The sequence below is a fragment of the Globicephala melas genome, chromosome 20 (genome assembly GCF_963455315.2).
Source record: "Globicephala melas chromosome 20, mGloMel1.2, whole genome shotgun sequence".
NCBI classification, from domain to species: Eukaryota; Metazoa; Chordata; class Mammalia; order Artiodactyla; family Delphinidae; genus Globicephala; species Globicephala melas.
Window position 1 is genome coordinate 47,097,413 of NC_083333.1, and position 23,272 is coordinate 47,120,684.

At 40.3% G+C, this 23,272-nt stretch overlaps 1 protein-coding gene across 4 annotated transcripts in view; it reads right to left on the minus strand.

Annotated features, from left to right (window-relative positions):
• The window catches only part of TADA2A (transcriptional adaptor 2A), a 47,595-nt gene that overhangs the window by 9,398 nt on the left and 14,925 nt on the right, over positions 1-23,272 (minus strand). For 3 of the 4 annotated variants that reach the window (XM_030881884.2, XM_060290826.2, XM_030881885.3), the window contains 7 exons: positions 17,388-17,479; positions 14,447-14,604; positions 13,163-13,251; positions 11,529-11,601; positions 5,308-5,371; positions 3,923-3,966; positions 571-681 (listed from right to left, as the gene is read on the minus strand). In XM_030881884.2, the coding sequence (XP_030737744.1) occupies positions 571-681; positions 3,923-3,966; positions 5,308-5,371; positions 11,529-11,601; positions 13,163-13,251; positions 14,447-14,604; positions 17,388-17,479 (631 nt within the window). The remainder of the gene's footprint in view (positions 1-570; positions 682-3,922; positions 3,967-5,307; positions 5,372-11,528; positions 11,602-13,162; positions 13,252-14,446; positions 14,605-17,387; positions 17,480-23,272) is intronic. The other variant, XM_030881887.2, reaches the window with a different exon arrangement.

The following is a 23,272-nucleotide window of genomic DNA, read 5'->3' on the forward strand; positions in this document are numbered from 1 at the left end:
GACACGGGTTCGTGCCCTGGTCCAGGAAGATCCCACATGCCGCGGAGCAGCTGGGCCCGTGAGCCATGGCCGCTGAGCCTGCGCATCCGGAGCCTGTGCTCCTCAATGGGAGAGGCCGCAACAGTGAGAGGCCCACGTACCGCAAAATAATAATAATAATAATAATATGATTTGCTTCAAAATAATCCAGTTGAGGATGGGAGGGGAGTGGGTGGTAAAGATGAAACTGGATTGGCCATGTGTTGATAACTGCTGAAGTTGGGTGATGGACACATGGGGTTCATTATACTATGATCTCTATTTTTGCATGTATTTGAAAACTCCCATAATAAAAAGGGGGAAAAACTACTAAACTATGGTTTATCTGAGGGGAAAACAAGCCACTAGGCTTTTTAAGCTCTTTTCTCCCACCCCCAAAGTCCCAAATTAATCTCATAGTAATAAAGTGGAAGCAATACAAAAAAATCCACTTATTTATTTACAGAACTTCACATAAAACACACCACTATCTCTACTATTTATATAAAAACACACACACAAATATTTGCTCAAGGTTAAAAAACCACCTACGTGCATGGCTTTCAATGAACTTGTCATGTTCCACTGGCCCCACTATCCTTGCAAATCGCCTCATTGTTTCATAAAGGTCTTGGACTTCCTTGGGATACCGCCGTTCCATTACTACAGAGAAAGTAAAGAATATAAAGATCTCTAAGTTTTCTGCATTTTTTTTTTACAAGAAGTAAAATGGAAGAACATTATTCCTAACCTCATATGACTAACTTACCAATGACAGGAAGCAAACTGGAAAGCTAAGAATGCAGCACACTAATCATAATGATAAGAGAATCAGAGTGACTATGACACAGAGAGGTTGTTATCACTGGAGAGCATCTGCACTGCTGAGCACCCTGGAGACCTCCACACCTTGCTGCCTCTTAATCTATACAAGGGCAGGAAGTACTGGCAGTAACGGGAAAGATGATTAGGTCGTGTGTTCTCAGAAACAATGTGGGGCAAAATCTCTGGTATTAACTTCTGCAGAGGGCTTCCCTGGTGGTGCAGTGGTTAAGATCCACCTGCCAATGCAGGGGACACGGGTTCAAGCCCTGGTCCGGGAAGATCCCACATGCTGCGGAGCAACTAAGTCCTTGTGCCACAAGTACTGAGCCCGTGCTCTAGAGCCTGCGAGCCACAACTACTGAGCTCACATGCCACAACTACCGAAGCCCACGCGCCTAGAGCCCGTGCTCGGCAACAAGAGAAGCCACCGCAATGAGAAGCCTGCGCACCGCAACTAACAGTAGCCCCCGCTCGCCACAACTAGAGAAAGCCCGCACGTGGCAACAATGACCCAATGCGGCCAAAAAATAATAAACAAATAAAATAAATTTAAAAAAATAAAAAATAACTTCTGCAGAACAAGGGAAGTGCAGACATACTAATTCATCTAGAAGAGGTAGATTAGCCTGGAAAAAGTGTGATCTCCTGCACGCTCCACCAAAAATAAAAATCTCTGTAACTACATATCCTCAAATGAGGCATTTATTTCTTCACTTTCTACATGGGTCATTTTGCCTTTCTCTAAACTTAATTAGGTACCACAACTTAATGTACTACTAATGAAGTTATATTTTGATAACTATGATGGAAGCGAAGGGTCAAATATGCCATTTGGGATACCCACATGGGTCAGCAACTTTGAGGATCACTACTGACCAAATTTCTAATAAAAAGAGCTATCAGCAAAAAAGATGGGTAGTAAAACCCACCAATAGTAACTGGTAGGTTGGAGTGGCCAGGAACTCTCGAACTGCTACTCAGTCATTTCAATAAAAGTAACTAGGCTAGTTTTGTCCACTCTCAGGCTAAAGATACAGGCTATCACTTATGACAGTTACTTAAATCAAGTCCTCTTTTCAGATGAATCTCTTTCTTTGCAGGAGAAATTCTTGCCCACAAATTCTAGGAGCTGATTTGATGGGCAGCCACAAATTGATTATTTTCACCACCAAACCCCCCGTCCCCCTCTATAGGGATAATACAGAAACATTTGGAGTAAAACTTTTTAATTTGATGAAAAAAACTCCTATGCCTACATATTAAGGTCACATGTACATTCAGTATAATGGCAACTGAAGACCTCTCAAACCACAACGCACATACCACTTCTTTCTTGGAAGCAACAGAGCTTCCTCTCAGCTCTGTATGTAAGAAATACAGTTAAAAGAATAAAGAGGCTAAACTGACCTCTGTCCACCAGCTGAGAACAGAATTTATACAAGAGTCAAGGTCTACTATGTAATGGTTAAAATCAACTGACCTATCGTGGAAAGCCCAGGAATTCAGACAAAGGAACCCACTACTGTGGCTATCAGAACGTGACCAATTATTGTCTACAGAAAGGGCAAGGGAGATCTGACCTTGGGTTATTTTTGCAAACCCACAGCTCTCGATGAGGACGAGGTTAAATAGGCAATACTGCATACTGCTAGAAGGAATATAAATTGATAAAACCATCTTTTAGGAAACAATCTGGCAGCATGTGTTAAGCATTTTTAATAATCATATTCTTCGACCTATTTAATTCCACTTCTGGGAATCTATCTTAAAAAAACAATTCTAAATACAGACAAAGCTCTATTCACAAACAAGTTTACCTTAGCTTTATTTATAATGATTAGAAAAACACTGAAAATAAGCTAAAGATCTAATAATAAAAGACAGGTTAAGCACTTCATTATATATTTATGTATCTATACAACATATTATGTAACTATTAGAAGTGACATCATCAAAACACCATAATGTGTGTAATGGAAAGTGAAAAAGTAAAGGACATATAATGTAACCTACTTATGACCATGACTCTATTAAATGATACTTAACCCAAGACTGGCTGACCTGAACCCTCCTGGCACAGACCGTCAAACCCTATAAGATTCTATCAATTTAGCATGTGAAGCACAATCATTAGGCACTTTTACAAAAAAAAGTCTTGTGACATATAACTATTATAAACATATATAAATATTGCAATTATTATGATATCATCATTCTTATGTCCTGAACAAACTCTACAGTGTAGAAGAAGAAAAAGTACAGAGACTCTTTCCGCCCAGCATAGGTTATCGCCAAATATTTAAAAGTAAGGTCAAAGTTAGCAATCATTTAAAAATCATAGGTTTATTTCATCATCATACAATGCTAATGTCTTTTCTGGTTTGTTTGCCCCGACCATGCAAAATAAAGCTATCATTTTCTGTTAATTTTTTTCCATAAAAATATTTTCACAACCTGATGGTCAAAGTTATTTTATGTTTAACATATAATTCCAAAACACAACCCTATCCAGTTCCAGAAAATGATCCATTAATATTCATGCTTTAATTACTATACTAATTTAAAAAAAAAGAATTCTCATGCTAGTGTTATTGACCATATATTAATGGCTTGTAACTCTTACGATGCAACAGAATTGCCCTGAAGACTTTTAAAAAATACAGATGCTGTAGTTCTACCTCCAGAGATTCTGACTTAATTAGTCTGAGGTGACTGTCAGGCATCAGAATTTTTTTTTTTTTGCGGTACGCGGTACTCTCACTGCTGTGGCCTCTCCCGCTGCGGAGCACAGGCTCCGGACGCGCAGGCTCAGTGGCCATGGCTCACGGGCCCACGGGCCCAGCCGCTCCGCGGCATGTGGGATCTTCCCGGACTGGGGCACTAACCTGTGTCCCCTGCATCGGCAGGCAGACTCTCAACCACTGCGCCACCAGGGAAGCCCCAGGGATCAGAATTTTTTAAAGATTCCTAGCTGATGCTAATATGCAACTTTGATTGAGAACTACTATCATAAATGATTTGTTTAAAACTATTCAATAATATTGGGAGAAATTTTAAAGTAAGGAAAACTAATACTTACACTGAAACTTTCTAAGGTTGATTAATCCATGGTCTCTTATAATTCTAGAATGAAAAACATATATATGATAATCAGTTTCACATTTAACAATGTTTTCCACACACAGCTTTCATTAGACATCCTAAACACTGCAAGGGGGAATCTTGAGGTCCAGAGAAGTCATTCCCCACAAAGTTCTGCAGGTCAGTAAGTCTCTAGCACAATTTTAGGCTCTCAAGCATCATATATTTTTCCTCTCCTTGGGCACTGCAGATTCTCAATAACTATCTGCTGGATGAATGAACAGATCAATAAGCACTCAAATAGTGAAAAACACGTCTGTAACTTAGATGAAACAGAAGGGAATCTGTGTCCATATCATAAAAATCATCTATTCAGCTTAGGGAAATGATAATTGAGAACAGCCGTTTAAGGGAAATCTGTGATCACACACTCAACATTTACAACTGTACATTCACAGAATGCCTTGAAGCTATTTGAAATAAATCTTGTGCATGTTTAATGGAAGGTCATCATAAAACAGAAGATCTAATAGCGACCTCAACTACTGAGTTCTACAGCACTGTCTAGTTCTAATTCCACGTTTTAAGAGAAACAGAATTTAGGTAAACCATGCAGAGTTACGTGTCTGGAACCTCTGGTTTATACCGGAGGTATTCATGACTAGCAATGAAGCTTCTCACAAGAACAGCTGGGTAATCTTCTTCAGCGCTTCTTGGAAGCTAACTCCAGACACGCAGAGAGTAAGCTCTACTTCAGATCATGTCTTGGTCCCTCCAGAGTGCCTCCCAAGTCCCATTCCTTTTTCTTGTTGTGATGCCACTGTATCTCTAGTTATTAACACCATGGTAACATGCCTACACATACATACACATCCTCCGCATACCCTTCTCTGAACTGTTAAAGTCTCTGTAATCCAATAGGGGTTTGGGATCCATAATTTCTCAGCCTCAATGTATGTTTTTTGTTCTGTTGCAAAGAGAAGGAATAACCAAGAGTGACTGAAACTTGTTCATAATTTCTTTGAAATCCTTGTATATAAAAGACTTCTCATAAAAACTGAGCAGTTAGAATAGAGCATTATTAAGTGTAACAACTTAATAATATCTTGAATTTTTCTTGTTCCTTTTTTCCTTAAAACACCGTGTCCATATTATTCATTGGTCACCAAAACATCAAGAAAGGGTAAGGAAGGAGGAGGTTAAAAAGCAAGAAAAGGAGAGGTATTATTATCTCCTTTTAACAGATGGAAAAATTGAGATCCAAGGAGGTTAAGTGTATTCCTCAAGGTCCTAAGATGAGCCACAAGTGGAACTTGCTCTTACGGGCTATATGTGGTCAATAGTCCAAAGCCAAAAGAAGGCAGGATGGTTTTCTAGACTTACTTTTTTCGCCTTTGTCTCTCCTTTAACCTGGAATGATAGATATCTACTACAGCCATCTTCAGAGCTATAAACAAACAAACAAACAAACCCTTACATATAAATAAAGCCAAGACAAGAAGAAATCTTTTGCCCAAGCTGTCCTAAACTTTCAACCTCATACTGCTAACTATTCCACACGCATTGGTCTAGGAAATCTGTCTCTTGGAAACAAAAATACCCTAGGATAGTGAATTTCTGTATCAGTAAATTACAGTAAAGTTCTTTTTTCCTAAGTATATGTTTATATGGGATTACGCTATAGATAACAATTTCTGCTTTTTCCTGAACATCTCTTTTGACCATGCTTTGCTATGTATATTATTAGCTTTCATAAAACAGTTCAACAAGGAGTCTGAACTTTAGTAACACATGGACTAGAAATTACATCTGTCAGAGTTTCAGATTAGAAGAAAGAAATACCAAAATCTAGCATGCTGAGCTATGAGCAGATGCACTACATCTGTATATAACTTCAATCACTGGGAAATGACCAGGAATACTTTATCCAGGCCATTCTCCCTTGGGTCTGAGATAAAAATAACATAAATTCTAGCTGGATGACCTGAAGAGATGAATGACCGCAATACTTTTTAAACTTTAAGTATTAAAAAAAAAGTATTAACTATCATGGATCTTTTGTTCATTTCTAACAAGTTCAAAAATTTAAACAACATTGCTTCATTTTTCCTCATAACTGCCCACAAACTAAAAATAATTCAATAATATCAGGTCCAAGATTTAAGGCAATGGTTTTCAAACATTTTTTCAGGTTGCAGAACTCTTTCTATAAATGAACTCTTTCTTGATTTACATGTGTTCCATACAGAAGCATAGGTACCACAGAATGCCCCATACCCTGCCAGTGTTTCCTAATAAATGCTGGGGAATGATAGGCTCTAGAACGCTGTGCTGGTGGAGATGCGCTTTACATAACTATGTGGTGGGAGAGGAAGGAGGCATGGGGAGAAGAGGAACTGTCTCTGACATGCAGTACAACCAAGTATGAGTTTTATAGTGGACTCTACCTTTACTTCTTATGAGAAAGAGAAATTAGGACGTCAACAGTTCAAGGCAGAAAGAGAAGCAAATAAAATAGCTAAGTAAATAGTTAACATCCACTGAGTATTTATCATGTTCCAGGATCTTTAGGTGCCTTATCTCGTTTATCTACTCAATAATAAGATGAGTTCAACATGAAAGAAACTACCTGAAGATCCAGTGGAAGTTAGTGCTAATTTTGACAAAAGATTTCGGTAATTTTTCTAAGACACTAACTTATCATGTTGTTTCTTGAGATTTGTGTGGGAATGACTTAATTAAACAGAAAAAAAACTGAAGAGACTGTGTTACAGAAAAACTCTATAAATAAATCCTGCTGATAAATGGTTCTGGTGCTTGATCATTTCAGTAGTTTAAACTTGTACAACTGGCCCTGGAGAACAAAGGGAAGGAAGGGAACACAGAGAAACAAATGGGAGAACTGGAATTCTCCCAGAGAAAAATTCATAGTTGAAGCTCTCCCTTGTCTTTATGAAGCACACTCCGATAGCAGCAACTGATTATAAGATCTTAACTGCACGAATAACCCAGGGAGGACCACAGCACAGCAGGCAGAACAGAAATGAGAGGGAGACGCTGAAAGAATGAGAATCACAGGTTCATATTCTACTTAAAGTGAGTGGAGGGTCTAGTAAAGCAGGCAAAGACCGAGAGCTCCTTAGAAACAAACCAACCCAAAGCACCCATAACCTCTCCACCGATGCCAGGCCTCTGAAATCTCAGTTTCGGGGGATGACTAGTCTCCCTGTGACCACACTGGGGACTGATAACAAAGTTTCCAAACGGCTGGCCTTAAAATATTTCAAGAAGTGGGCAGAAGTCAGAGGCAGCTCCTTCCCACTGCAGTGTATTTCTAACATTGTTCAAAATAGCTGGCAACATGTTTCTGCTTTCCTGACAGAAGGCACCTACTGCTTGCTTGGCAAGAAAACCTACTCAGAGGCCTTAACTACAGGGAAGCCAATCAAAAGCCCTACTGCAAGCGCACAAGCACAAACCTGTGACTCAGGTATTCCCCAGAAGCAAAGCTGTTTAAAAGTCATTTCCCCCCAGAGATTTTGGCCGAGATGTACGCAAGCAGCGCTATGAAGGAAAGCCAACCAAGTGACCTAATGGTTGAAGTCAGCAACTAGGAAGCCTTAGCCAAGTCACTTCACTCCTTTGTGCATTTCTCTGAAAGTAGAATGGGAAAATATCGATGTCCACCTCTCAGAAATGTGGTTAAGCTATAGAAGATAAAAAATGTGAAATCTAAAAAGAAAAAAAAAAAGGTTCAAGGTTGTAGAGACATTAAGTACAGCACAGTATTAAGAGCACAGACTCAAGATGGCCCTGCCACTTGCAGGTCACCTCTTGACCTCAGGCAAGTTACTTGAGATTTCTACTCCTCAATTCTCCCATCTATAAAATGGGGGTAAGAGTAATAAAACCTAACCCAGAGAGTTTTGTGAGGATTAAATGAGTTCATGTGTGTCAAGGACTTAAATGGTACCTGGCAAACAGTAAGTGCTATACGTATTAGCTATTATTATTAATAGCATTCATGTCTAAAAAGTCCTAAACATGAAGCAGCCAAATCACCATCAAGGGAAGGGCACCGCCAATAGGTAGGTAATAGGCACAGTGACCAGGCTGGACCTCTGACTGACTAATTGTTAAAGGCTCTAAAGGCTGACAATACGGACCAAAGAAAGAAAATTTGGGGGGAAAAAGTGGGGGAGTATCCACATCTGGCCAAGAAATTTTACTGAAATTGGCTTTCCAAATAGAAGGAGAGTAAACTGCTCTAATGTGCAACCCTGAGAAGTGCTGAAAACACAGGCCCAGTGCAGAGGAAGGAGCTCTTGATGCCTCTTGCTTGCCTGGGTTATGGGCCAGCGATGATTAGAAGATGCTGCACGCAGGGCTTAGCACCTGTGAAACTCTGAGAAAGAAGAGTCCATAAATTTAGGAGAGATTTCCCCAAATGAAAGCAGATGGAGAGCGATGTCCCCTAAGGAAAAGGAAACTATGCTGTGTGTCTGCACTGACATCACACAACATGCCACAGGGAGCGCCGAGTTATGTCTTTTGCATCTCTCTCTCTGGACCAATAATTTCTGTTTATTTCAATAAAATACGAGGAGGTGTCATTTAGGGATCTCAGAACCTCCTTATTTTCTTCCTTAGACACTACTTCACATGCAATATCTTTTGGGGGCTCATTCTGAAAGACTTCTGGTATGGTGGAATGTAATTACATGTCCCTCCATTGTGTCCCAGGCCTCTATAATGGACCATTTAAACCCCCTTTATTAGACAAATTCCGTGAATCACAGCAAAAGTCTTGGGTGAGGAAAAGAGCTTCCTGGCATCACCCAATTTTCTAGATGTAGTCTTTCTAGGGGATGGGATACAAAGCCCAGCCAAACAGTTTACTTCCTTCTAGTAGTTGTGAGGAAACGTAAAAGGAATGTTATTAATGCTCAGTAATATTAGGAGTATAATGGCATAATGGAATGGCAATAACACCAATCTGAATTATGTACCACGTTTCATTGGAGACATTCACCCTGACTAATCAGCATCATCTGTTCTTTGCTGGCCAGGGACACAAAGAAACAGCATGCAAATTTCCAAGGACTTGCCCAAGATCACAGTGACTCAGAAGCAAGCCTGAGGTTGAATCACTGTCCTGATGTGCACAAAATATGTGCCCCTCTTTCTGTTCTAGGTGTGCATAGAAAGCTCCTTCTCATTCCCTCCTAGTTTCCTTGGGCTCCTAGTCCCCTTCACTGAGAGTTCCAGGAGAAACTGCTGGAACAATATGTGCCCAACTGGACAGTGGGTCATACTGCCAAAGGAGCTAATATGAGAACTTAGAACCATAAACAAAGCACCCCTTTGTGGCACCAGCAAGTCTTCCCTTTGATCTCCAGTCCTGCCAAACCTCTTTATGACGCTATCACCTTTTAAAAAGCACCCATCTAAACATCTTACAGTTCACTACTAGACAGGGAGGGAAAGGAGAGGCAGGGATTATTATTATATAAGCGCTGTTAAAACTACTTATGGGGCTTCCCTGGTGGCACAGTGGTTGAGAGTCTGCCTGCCAGTTCAGGGGATGCGGGTTTGAGCCCTGGTCTGGGAGAATCCCACATGCCGCAGAGCAACCAGGCCTGTGAGCCACAACTACTGAGCCTGCGCGTCTGGAGCCTGTGCTCCGCAATAAGGGAGGCCGCGATAGTGAGAGGCCCGCGCACCACGATGAAGAGTGGCCCCCGCTCGCCGCAGCTAGAGAAAGCCCTCGCACAGAAACGAAGACCCAACATAGCCAAAAATAATAAATAAATTAATTAATTAAAAAAACAAAAAAACAAAAACTGCTTATGTATAACAATCAATAACTGATTCTTAGTTCAAATGAATTAGAATCAAATAACTTAAAAGGCTGTAGAAACTGTAGAAAGAACACAAATAACTAAAGTATGTTATAGGTTTGAAATGCTAACTGAAATAAAACTTGCTAATCAATTGCTTCTTTTTGATTTTTTTCCCTTTTGCCCTCACTTAATTACAGAAGGGACCATAAGTGTACCAGCAGAAATTGCAAATCATGCTTCCACAAAGGATGAAGAGTGAAATTAAATACCAACCATTACTACAGTTTTCTTAATAATGTTGAGGCTTAAGAATGAAGACCTTGGATTAGGGCCTGGAGAAGTGATTCAGCAAGTCCCTTACATAGTTGAGCCATGACTGACATAAGAGATTTTGACTTTCAAAAGTTCAGTACTTTTGAATACTATCTAAAAGAATGATATTTATGAAACTGCTTTTTTGTATTCTGGATAAGAAAGATATAAGCCAGGAAACAATACCATTTTGATTAAAGCTGGTGTGTATGATGAGGAATACTGAATGGCAACCTGCACACTGCCTTCAAGAGAATGACACACGAGGTGAGAATAGACAATAACGTGCATTATCAGGGTTGAAAAGCAGAGATTGACATGGAAGACTGAACAAACACAATGGCTCTAGTGAATGCTAAAGCAGTTTGCTTTAAAGCTTTCCTCTTTTAGTTCAATCTACGTCACTTTGACTTTCCTTAAAGTTGTGTGGGAGAAGAGAAATGAAATTTTGCAAAGAAAAAAACTGCTCAAGAAATATGTAGAGAAAAAACTCTAAAGGTAAAATTTTTATGAGGACTCTTTCTTGGTCCCAGATCTGATGTAACAAATATCTAGTCAGCTCTTCTGCGGAGAGAAGAATAAAACTCCCCTTCAAGTGACAGAGGACCAGTTAATGCAACATGAAAACTTGATTTAAAATGCAACAAGGATTCTAACTTGCCTTTCCTACCTGGGATATACATTTAAGAAAAGCAATGAAGATGTTGTTTAGGAAATACAGAATCCAAAGGAGCATTATTCACCTACTGCATCACCCTCAATTCTGGGCTGAAATGAAACAGAAGATTGGGGATTATTTTAAATAGGTAGTTCACTGAAAATGGAAAGAAGGAAAAAGACATTCACTGAAAGTCTAACCATCCACTTTTGAAAGCCCTGTTGGCATTAGCCATTTACGTTACAACAAAAGAGTTGACATAAATCCTTAGAGGGTTAATCTTAGATGAGAATTCAGAAGTGCTAAAAATTCAACAGTTCTGAGAAACAAGAGATTTCCAATCTTGGTCTAAAAACTCTTGAACTTCCATTCTTTTCCCCTGCTATGGGAAATTTTGCATAACAAATTATAGTGAACATCTAGTATCAGCAGTTGTTATTGAAGTCCCAAGGTCTTCACCCTGATTCCCTTTCTTTTAAGGAGGCAGTGAGGGCCATTTAACCAATTACCTCAGTGTAGGCTCATCTCAGCCAAAAGAAAGCTTACACAGTCCAAGGGATGGGATATTCCCAACTACCCTTATGTGATCAACATTCTCACCACCATCACAAATGATCTTTCTCATTATGGTCAAATCCCAGCAACAGGGTAAGTTCAGCAACTTAACCACTGTAATTTGGGTCCCATAAGGGGCAGGAGACATGTTTTATTCATTCTTATATTTCTAGCACCCAATACAGTGTCATCACAGTTTGCAATCAATAAAAACACTGGCTGTAATAAAATGTTACCGTGTAAAATGTCCGAGTCATCTTCAACAAAATCAATGTCTCTCAAGTCCCACTCTGCATAATTGTCAAACTCCTGTTTGGGGAAAAAAAATTCCCATCTAAAATCCATCAGCTTTGAGTAATGCCTTTACAGGAGCCATGCTTTAGAAGCAAATACATAAACAAACACTTGCTAAAAAGTACTGAATGGAGTACAAGGCCAGGACAACTGCCATAAGTAAATAAGTCATGGGAGAAAACTGAGAGGCTTTCAGGCAGCAGTGACAGCAAAAAATGAGAAAGTTATGAGTCCAGGAATAAAGCCAAACATATTGTTCTAAAAACTAAAAGTAGTCTGTTCATGAAATCTAACTCAAGAAAACTTAACTCCTACTAGCCCTTCGAGTATTGGGTTGGCCAAAAAGTTCGTTTGGGTTTTTCTGTAAGATGTTATGGAAAAACCCAAACGAACTTTTTGGCCTAACCAATATTTAGGTAAGAAAATTGCCTGCATTAATTCATCTACCTTTTTACCACCATCTAGGGCTCTATTTATCCCATAATATTGCTTACCTAGCTCAGTGGGTAGATTTGTTCATGTTCTATTCAATGACTACAATCTGTAGGGGTAGTGTCTCTGAGGTAGCTCTACAATTGCAGCTGCCATGAACAAAATGCTGACCTGGGTGTGGCTAGCAAAATTGTCTGTAGTTTGCTAAACTTTAATTACCTCCAAGAGTACTATAATTGCGGATTAGGTGATAAATCAAGAGACTTGTGACTACATTCACATGGCTTTTAACTCCAGGGCTGAATGAAGAACATGTAGTTTTTATACACATTCATCGTTCTTTATAAACTTGTGACTATAGTATAGAGGTCAGCAAACTACAGCCTATAGACCAAATTCAGCCCACTGCCTATTTCTGTAAATAGTTTTACTGGAGCACAGGCCTGCTCATTTGTTTACTATTATCTATGCTGCTTTTGCATAATAATGGCAAAGTTTAGTTCCAACGGAGAATTTATGGTCTACAAAATCTAAAATATTTACTATCTGGACCTTAATAGAAAGTTTGCCAACCCCCGATATAGTACAACCTCGAAACCCCCTAGATGTGGAGTGAAACTTAAGAAATAGGTTTTTGGGGCTTCCCTGGTGGCGCAGTGATTAAGAATCTGTCTGCCAATGCAAGGGACACGGGTTCGAGCCCTGGTCTGGGAAGATCCCACATGCTGCGGAGCAACTAAGCCCATGCACCACAACTACTGAGCCCGCGTGCCACAACTACTGAAGCCCAGGCACCTAGAGCCCGTGCTCTGCAACAGGAGAAGCCACTGCAATGAGAAGCCCGCGCACCGCAACGAAGAGTAGCCCCCGCTCCCCCCAACTAGAGAAAGCCCGCGCGCAGCAACGAAGACCCAATGCAGCCAAAAATAAAAATAAATAAAATAAAATAATTTAAAAGAAATAAGTTTTTGCTCTGAAGAACTTTTACCTTTCTAAAAGAAATATTTACAAATGAGAAAAAGGCACTCAAATGGAGAAAATGTGGCTCCACAAGTTACAGTGCTATGAAAATCTCTTTTTAGTGGTATGGAACCTATAGGTAAGAGAGATAGCCTCATCCTAAACAAAAACAAGTTTCTCTTACCTCAATGAAATCTGCTCGAGCTGGCATGTATCCCGCCATGTCCCGAGAAAGCAAGGAGTCAAAGGTAGGTCGGGGAGGGTCATCTGTAGCTGAAAGAATTTAGTTTTTCTTAGTTACTTAATAAGATACTAGCATAAAAAAGTGACACAAAGCAAGTCCTAATTTAGACTCTGAAATATTTTTGTTTGGAAAAAGACAGCGTCTGAGAGGATAAATAAAATGCAGGAGATTTTTATAAAGAAAAAGTAAAGAAAGATAAAGTATTAATGGAAACAAATTGATTTCTTGAAAAGGAAACTAAGACTTAGGGAATCCTCTAAGTAAATACAGAAATTCCCTCTTATTTTTGCTTTCCTAATATGAAAGAAAATCAAGGATCTTTTCTTCAGTATTACAGAATTTAAGTATTTACCCTGTCTGCTTCAGCTCCCTTACCCCTTAGGACCAATCTCAATTTACAAATCCCATCCAACTGACAGGGAAAAAACCCCACTGGATTTGGAGTAAGCCAGAATTGAGTGCAGGCTCTACTGTAACATCCACTAGTCCCATGACCTTGTACAAATTATTTAACCTTTCTGAATCTCAGTTTCCTTGTGTGCAAAACAAAAGCACTTGCTCTGCCTGTCTCACTGGGTTGCCATGAGGAAGAAATGGTCTAAGGCATTTGAGAACAAAGTGCTAACATCCAAAGGGCTATCCAAATAGGAGGTATCATCAGGTTTTGAGTTAGTCACCTATGAAACTGTTTCCAGAGAGTATGAGGAAAGAGGCGGGCAAAGAAAAACATTCATATTTCATTACTCGTGCTCTGGGAGTCATTCAGCAAAGATGTCCATTTATAATTCATCATGGGTTTGGTTACGTTTTGTTAGAAGACCCATGAGTCCCTAAGTCACATAAGATTTAAAAAAAAGAAAACGATGGGCTTCCCTGGTGGCGCAGTGGTTGAGAGTCCGCCTGCCAACGCAGGGGATATGGGTTCATGCCCCGGTCTGGGAGGATCCCACATGCCGCAGAGCGGCTGGGCCCGTGAGCCATGGCCGCTGAGCCTGCGCGTCCGGAGCCTGTGCTCCGCAACGGAAGAGGCCCGCATACCGCAAAAAAAATAAATAAATTAATTAAAAATAAAATAAAATTAAAAAAAAGACAACGAAAAGTTTGCTATTATTACCACAACCAAGTGGACAAAAATAACAAATTGCTTCTTGGACTTAACACTGAGATGATTAATTATAATAAGCTAAATACTGAACTCTCTTACTGATACAGGGAGGTACTTACAGTGAAATGGAATGGCTGTGTCAGCAGTTTTTGCCTCCTCTGCTTGCTTCAGGTTCAGCAGGGTAGATGCAAATAGAGGGTTATTGATGAAATGCTTCATGTAGTGCTTCTCACACTCCTCCTTGGTCTTGGTGCACATTTGATTGGCTACATCCTGCCTAGAGTGTGGAAAAAGAGAGAAGGAAGTAATGCTTTCATTTATACATAATGGTCAAAGCATGGTTTGTTCTTTCCATATTTTAAGTCCTACCTATATAATGTCTGGAACTTGACACCTCCAAACTGGTATCAGGGAGCTATCAGCAGAACATTGAGACAAATACAAACATAGTACTGGTGCAATCTGATGTTCCAAATCCTGCTATTCCGAGATATGGAAACAATATTTAAAAAGCCCTTTCCTGGACTTCCCTGGCGGTCCACTGGTTAAGACTCTGCCCTTCCAATGCAGGGGGTGCGGGTTCGATCCCTGATCGGGAAATGGAGATCCCACATGCCTTACGGCATGGCCAAAAAAAAAAAAAGCCCTTTCTTTTCTACCAAAAGAAAGGAAGACCACTAGAAAATATGTAAGCTAGGCTCTACCGAAAGAATTGCTATAAATAATAATAAGCCACTTCAGAACATTTAAAATGTACATAAGAGTAGTTTTTTTGTTTTTTTTTTTTTGCGGTACGCGGGCCTCTCACTGTTGTGGCCTCTCCCGTTGCGGAGTACAGGCTCAGGACGCGCAGGCTCAGCAGCCATGGCTCACGGGCCCAGCCGCTCCACAGCACGTGGGATCCTCCCGGACCAGGGCACGAACCTGTGTCCCCTGCATCGGCAGGTGGACTCTCAACCACTGCGCCACCAGGGAAGCCCCAAGAGTAGTTTTATATTCACATGTTTTATAGTTTACAAAACACTTCACATGAACAGACATTTCTTTACTACAGCTCTCACGACAGACCAAGCTCTCAGCTAGAAATATTCACAACATAATTTAAATAAATCCTAGTATTAACTATGTAGTGTATTTACTATCTCAATTTCACAGATGAAAAAATGAGGCCCAAAGAGATTAAGAAACTTGCTTAAGAACACAAAGCACATAAGTGACAAAGCCACTTAATTTTTACTTAAGACCTCTGACTCCTGGCCCAGATGATGGAAAGGTAGAGGTGAAATCTCTCCAAGTCTGCTCTCAACTTCTCTCTTCCACAGTACTTCACTTGTCCTTTTCCTAAGCCATTACTATGCTCTGCTTTGTGTACTTCAATCATCTGTACATATATTTTGATTCCCCTACTAGACTATAAGCTTCTTGAGGTCAGGATACATGTCATAATTCTTGGCTCTAGCATCCTCACCACCAAGCTTAGTGTCTTACTTACTTAATAGTATCTTAGCGGATAGAGAAACAATGGTCTTTTTGTGGTCTTTGCTGAGAGGGAAGGGGGACAAAGAGGATTAGCCTATTTTACAGTTAGAATGGTAGGCAAAAGTGAAAAACCAGGCCAAAGGTAACTAGCAAGCGAATGATCACTTTTCCTATCTTCTTTGGTATTCCCATAGTAACCAGTATTTTGAGATACTTAATAAATGTTGAATGAATGGATACGAGCAAAATGTGGACGGAACTCAACTCTCCTTCTTCAAGGCCCTGGACGTAAGGGAGGCAGCACAGTATTATTCTATTAACATCAGGATAGATTATCTACACTAGGAAGTCAGGACAAGGAAGAGCTAGTTAAGGGCCCTTCACTAATAAACTATGTGGTCGTAAGAAGTCATTTTAACTCCCTAAGCTTCAGATTCTTCATGAACAAAATATATTTAAAAATGCCTCCGGGGCTTCCCTGGTGTCTCAGTGGTTGAGAGTCCGCCTGCCGATGCAGGGGACGCGGGTTCGTGCCCCGGTCCGGGAAGGTCCCACATGACACGGAGCGGCTGGGCCCGTGAGCCACGGCCGCTGAGCCTGAGCATCGGAGCCTGTGCTCCACAACAGGAGAGGCCACAGCAGTGAGAGGCCTGCATACCGCAAAAAAAAAAAAAAAGAAAAAAAAAAAGCCTCTGCTGGGACTTCCCTGGTGGTGCATTAGTTAAGAATCCGCCTGCCAAGGCAGGCGACACATGTTCGATCCCTGGTCCGGGAAGATCCCACATGCTGTGGAGCAACTAAGCCCATGAGCCACAACTACTGAGCCTGTGCTCTAGAGCCCACGACCCACAACTACTGAAGCCCGCGTGCCTAGAACCCGTGGTCCTCAACAAGAGAAGCCACTGCCATGGGAAGCCTGCGCAACACAAGAAATACCCAACTCAGCCAAAATAACTAACTAACTAAATAAAATCATTAAAAAAAAAAAGCCTCTGCTATCTAGTTCACAAAATGAAATCATCGGTGTGAAAATACTCCCAAAAGGTAAAAATGAAAGTGGTGGTATTATTAGTAAGCAGTGTCACCTCACATGGCAACAGCCATGAGTGCTATTCAGTTCTTGCAGGTATCTACAAGCTAAAAACAGGCAATGAGGATAGGCAGTCTGTCAAACTTGAATCTCAGGTAAGCCATGGTTGTCTAAAGTCTGACTCACTTAAATGACGAGGGCATCTACAGCCAAGAAAAATTCAGAAATCAGAAAGGAGCAATAACTAATAAGTCTAAACTTCCCCACTATTCAGAAAGGAATAACCAACCTTCCTTGTGTGGATATGTCCAAAGCAGCCCTTTAGAGCTATCGAGTCATGGACCACTAAACATCTCATAGCCGTGTGAGGCATTTAGGCCTTGGAAAATAATGTGCAGAGGGGAAGAGGACTTGTCTCTAAGTCATGGGTCAATAGAAAAGCAACATATGGCCCCCAAACTCCTTTTCCTGAGGCTCCTCCTTTTACCCTCAACAGCACCTTCTTTTTGGAGCCCACTAGCGCAGGAGAACCCTTATTCCCAAGCTCTTACCAATTTCCAAAGCCACAGTCCATCACAGCTTCTAAAAGGGCCATTTCTTCTTGAGCAGTCCAGCTGGGGTCAAGAACAGGAAAATCTGAGGTCTAAGGAAGAAAAAGTTTGGCCTAAGAACAGACACAGAAATGGAACCCGGCAACCCCAAATGTAATCCTAATTATAGTCAAATGGCTGTTATTCTCATGGTATTGAGAGGTGCCTACAGTACATTCTTATTAGCTGTCCACACCCCCCCACCTCTACTTCCACCATTAGCTACAAGAGTCTACAATAAATATTATCAACCATAAATGCCACTGTAACTCAGGCAGAAATATATGTTTTTTAAACTTAGCAAAAAGGTAAAGATAAGTATTATAGTATGTTCCCATTTAGCTAAGAAAGATAGGAATACAAATATGCATATTTCTATCATTTAAAATGCAAGAATAAACCACACATTAAAACCAAGGTTACCTATGTGGGAGGGAGGGAGGAAATAGGGTGGAAAGGACAAGGATAGAAGCTGGACCTCTCTGAATATTCCTTGTTTGTAGACTTGACTTTGAAAACATAAACACTGTACATTAACTATTAAATTTTAAAATCACAAGAATCAAAAGCAAAATGACATAAACCTGTGAATTAATTTTAAGGCATAATCACACAGGAAGAAACAATCCCAAGTGACTAAAACACAGTAACTTGACTATTTATTTCTAGTAGAATATACCTTAAAAGTAAAAGGAACTGCCAAAAAAATCTTAAACTGTTTTCAAGTAGTGTTGGTACAGTTGTTCTGAGATTATTACATGTTGATATGCTGTGGGGTAAAGCAAATAAGTAACTGTATTGGTGTCACTGCACAGTGGGACTTGGAGCTTGGGGAAAAAAAAGAGATGTAAGATCTATGAGGCTATGTAAAACCATGTAGTCTTGTCATTTGAATTGAAAGTTTTAGTATGGGGACTTCCCTGGTGGCACAGTGGTTAAGAATCCGCCTGCCGATGCAGGGGACATGGGTTCGAGCCCTGGTCCGGGAAGATCCCACATGCTGAGGAGCAGCTAAGCCCGTGCGTCACAACTACTGAACCTGCGCTCTAGAGCCCACAAGCCACAACTACTGAGCCCGCGTGCCACAACTGCTGAAGCCCGCGTGCCTAGAGCCCATGCTCCGCAACAAGAGAAGCCACCGCAATGAGAAGCCCGGGAACTGCAACAAAGAACAGCCCCCACTCACTGTAGCTAAGAAAGCCCGTGCGCGGCAATGAAGACCCAACGCAGCCAAAAAAATAAAAAATAAATTAATAAATAAATTTAAAAAACAAGAAAGTTTTAGTATGAACTCATGATGTATTTGTCTTAAAACAATAATTTCCTATATAGAGAACTAGTGATTACCAGTCAGGGAGAGGGGGGAACAATACAGGGGTGGAGGAGTGGGAGGTACAAACTACTGGGTGTAAGAGAGGCTACAAGGATGTATTGTACAACACAGGAAACACAGCCAGTATTTTGTAATAACTGTAAATGACGTGTCACCTTTAAAAATTGTACAAGAAATTAAAAAAAAATTCCTATCACTGTTCAGTGAAAAGGTCTAGAAAAAATGACAAACCCAGTAGCAATTAACACTTCTAGTACCCAGTATGTGGTCTCTAAATACAATTTCCCACTAAAGGAACCAGGGCTCCTTGAAGAAAAAGGCAATTCCAGGTTTGGGTAGGAAATGTACAAGATGAGACTGGAACACTTCATTACACTGGAAATCAAAGAAACTCTCAAAGACGAAGAGTCCCGTCAAAAGGATTCAGAGGTCAACTTGGAGAGGCTCCCACTGACCAAAAATGGAACATTCTGAATTAATAAGAACTGCAAAGGATTACAACACATTAAACATTCTAAATATCTAGAGGATGCCAGGGAACCAACTCATACTTTGAAAACTAGTAAATAATGGAAATAATTTATCCTGCCCTTCTGTACAAACTTTACCTCAGGGTGACCACATAGATAATAAACTTTCTTTTTACAGAATTATTTAATCTCATAAATTAAAAGGAGTGATAGAATTGAAAGATAACTATGTATTTTGCAATCCCAGAAGAAAAGATCTAAACAATGATCATGAATGAATCTGATATAGCCAGTATATATTAACTACTAATTTATAGGAAACACAGAAGTCAGAGGAACACGTTAATCAGCAAAATCTAGACTGCAGTAACATCCGTAAGATAAACCCAGGTTTTTAAACAATCAAACTATATGAGACAAGAGAAAGAGTGAGAGAAGGAGGGGAAGGAGAGGGAGAACCCACAGGATAAATGTATGAGGCAATCAATTGGAATGTATGGACCATATCTGAATTCCAAATAGCACTGTAAAAGGTAAAAGAAAAATGATGACACCACTACACATTCCCCATGCCCACTAGAATACCAGGATGAAGAAAATGACAATAACAAAACTTGGCAAGCATGTGGAGCAATCAGAACTCTCATACGCTGCTAGCTGAGGTGTAAAGTGATACAACCATTTAAGGGAACTTTTTGACAGTTTCTTAAAAGTTAAATAATCATTTATTTTATGATCCAGCAATTCCACTCCTAAGTGTTTACCCAAGAAAAACGAAAATATACGTCCATAGAAAGCCTTATACAAAAATGTTCAAAGCAGCTTTATTCTTTTTTTCTTTCTTAAAGTATTTTTTAAAAATTAATTTATTTATGGGCTTCCCTGGTGGTGCAGTGGTTGAGAGTCCACCCGCCAATGCAGGGGACACGGGTTCGTGCCCCAGTCCGGGAAGATCCCACATGCCGTGGAGTGGCTAGGCCTGCTCCACAACGGGAGAGACCACAACAGTGAGAGGCCTGCATACCGCCAAAAATAATAATAATAATAATAATTTATTTATGTATTTATTTTTTGGCTGCATTGGATCTTCATTGCTGCGTGTGCTTTTCTAGTTGCGGCGAGCAGGGGCTACTCTTTGTTGCAGTACGTGGGCTTCTCATCACGGTGGCTTCTCTTGTTGCGGAGCACAGGCTCTAGACATGCGGGCTTCAGTAGCTGTGGCATGTCGGCTTAGTAGTTGTGGCTCGCGGGCTCTAGAGCACGGGCTCAGCAGTTGTGGCGCACAGGCTTAGTTGCTCCGCGGCATGTGGGATCTTCCCGGACCAGGGCTCAAACCCGTGTACCCTGCACTGGCAGGCGGATTCTTAACCACTGCACCACCAGGGAAGTCCCTTTCTTTTTTTCTTTTTTTTTTTTTGATGTGGGCCATTTTTAAAGTCTTTATTGAATTTGTTACAATATGGCTTCTGTTTTATGTTTTGGTTTTTTGGCCCTGACGCATGTTGGATCTTAGCTCTCCAACGAGACCCCCTGTATTGGAAGGCAAAATCCCAACCACTGGACCACCAGGGAAGTCCCTCACAGCAGCTTTACTCTTAATAGCCCCAAACTAGGCAAAGCCCAGTCTCTATCAACAGGAGAATGGATAAACAAACTGTGCTATGCTCATACCATGAAATATTACTCAGTAACAGAAAAGAATGAACTATTATTATATACAACTTGAATAAATCTCAAAAACATGCTGAATGAAAAGAAACCAGAAACAAGAGTACAGACAGAATGAATCCATTTATATGCAGTTCTAGAATATGCAAAACTGATCTATGGTGATAAAAATCAGAATAGTGATTGTTTCAGGTGTGGAGAAGAGAGCAGAGTTTTTTTTAAAAAAGCTTTTTTGAGATGACTGGAGAAATGTGAACTGAGTTACTTTAAAATTTTAGAGTGACCTAATGAGACATTTACAGATGAAATGATATGATATCTAGGGGATTTGTTTCAAAATAAGCTGGAGGGGTACGGGTTTAGATGAAACAAGATAGGGTATGAGTTGGCAATTTTAAGAACCAGTGACAGGTATATGGGAATTTATTACACTATATGTGGTAGCTGATTACAATGGTGGCCCCTAATGAACTTCTAGAATTCACACCTTCACGTGGTCCCTTCCCATTTAATATGGGTTGAACCTGTGACTTGCTTAAGAAGGCCTGGCAGCTTCTACTTTTTCGTCTTTGGTAGCCCTGAACCACCACATAAGAATTCTAGCCTCCTTTCTGGAAAGACCACGTGGAGAGGCCACATGGAGAGGGAGAGGCCCTAAGGCTACCTGGAGAGGAACCAAAGGCCTCAGGCAGTTAAGATATTCCAGTTCAACCAACTCAAGCCATTCTGAGGTGCTAAAAGTGAAAAAAACCCCTTGGACTTCCATTCCCCGCACACCATGTGGAACCAATGAAAGCTACTCTCATGGTGCCTATCTGAATTCCTGACCCACAAAACTGTGAGAGATAATAAAATGGCTGTTATTTTAAACCATGAAGCTTTTTCGTTTGTTTGTTAATTAATTAATCTTTGGCTGTGTTGGGTCTTCGTTGGTTGCTGTGCGTGGGCTTTCTCTAGTTGTGGCAAGCGGGGGCTACTCTTCCTTGCAGTGCACGGGCTTCTCATCACGGTGGCTTCTCTTTGTTGCGGAGCATGGGCTCTAGATACGCGGGCTTCAGTAGTTGCAGCACGTACTAGGAATATGCCTCACATGAGATATTTCAGATACGAGATCCAAAAGAGAAATTTCAGAGTCTATGTCTGTATTAAATTCAAAATAATCACTCAATCTGGAAAGTACCATGAATACAGGTAAATATGACAACTCATAGTTGAAAAGCCTGTTATTTCTAAAAGAGTATTTTAGAATATTAATTAGTCCTCACCAACTTTACTGTGAGATAAACCAGAAAGACTTCCTACACCAAAAAATAAATGGGCATGTCAGGTTTTCTTAAAGTTGAATCAATATTATTCAATTTCTGGACCCAATCTTGGCCCTACTGAACCAGAATTTCTGACAGTGAGGCCTAGGAATCTATAATTTTAAGAATCTCCCAGGTGATTCTTATGCACTAAAGTTTAAGAATCACTGGTATAAAGGGTGTGGCTGAAAGAGGTGCCTTGACTTGTTTAAGGTTCTAAGAATTATAAGACAAAAATAGGCAAAGAACTCAGAAATCTTGATTAATGCACCACCCACTACAGCATGAGCAACTTCCAAAAATACAGCACTGTGAGATGGCAAAAGTACTGAAAACCATTTAAAGTTTTCTGAGGCTTCATATGCAAAAAGAAAAAAATCAAGTTTTTAGTGGCTTCGTGTGTAGAGAAGCAAAATTTGGTCATTATTCCTACGGAAGGAAAGATTCTTCTTTTCCTTATCTGGGAATAGATAAAGACTAGCAGAAAAAAGAGAGTATTAGTAACCTCCAAAAGCTCTACAAAATAAAGGACAGAATTCTGAAATGTGTTTGTATGGGTAAAGAATATGTGAGAAAAGGATGAAGTAATCTGAAGAGTTAGGTGGACTTGGAGTGAAACTTCGTGCCGTCAGCATTATGCAGAAGGGATGGTGCCCAGAACAGCTGAAGAGAGCTCATGGTCAGCTTGCCGGCAGTGGATAACTTCAATCTACCCAAACTATACTGAATTATCCTTTAAGGAATTATTTTCACAATTCAAATGAATAAATTTGTATTCTGGTTCTAGGCATTCTTGTGTGAATTTAGGAAGAATAAGCCAACTTTCTGAAGATCTGATAACCCTGGTGAAATGAACTCAGAGCCACAGCTACTTTGACCATACTCTCCCCCAGCCCTTCATTCATTTTGCAATTAACAAAAGGGAAAAAAAAATTCATATGAAAAGATGTTCCACATCATATGTTGTCAGAGAAATGCAAGTTAAAACAACAAGATAGCGTTATATACCTATCAGAATGGCCAAAATCCAGAACACTGACAACACCAAATGCTGACGAGGATGTGGAGCAA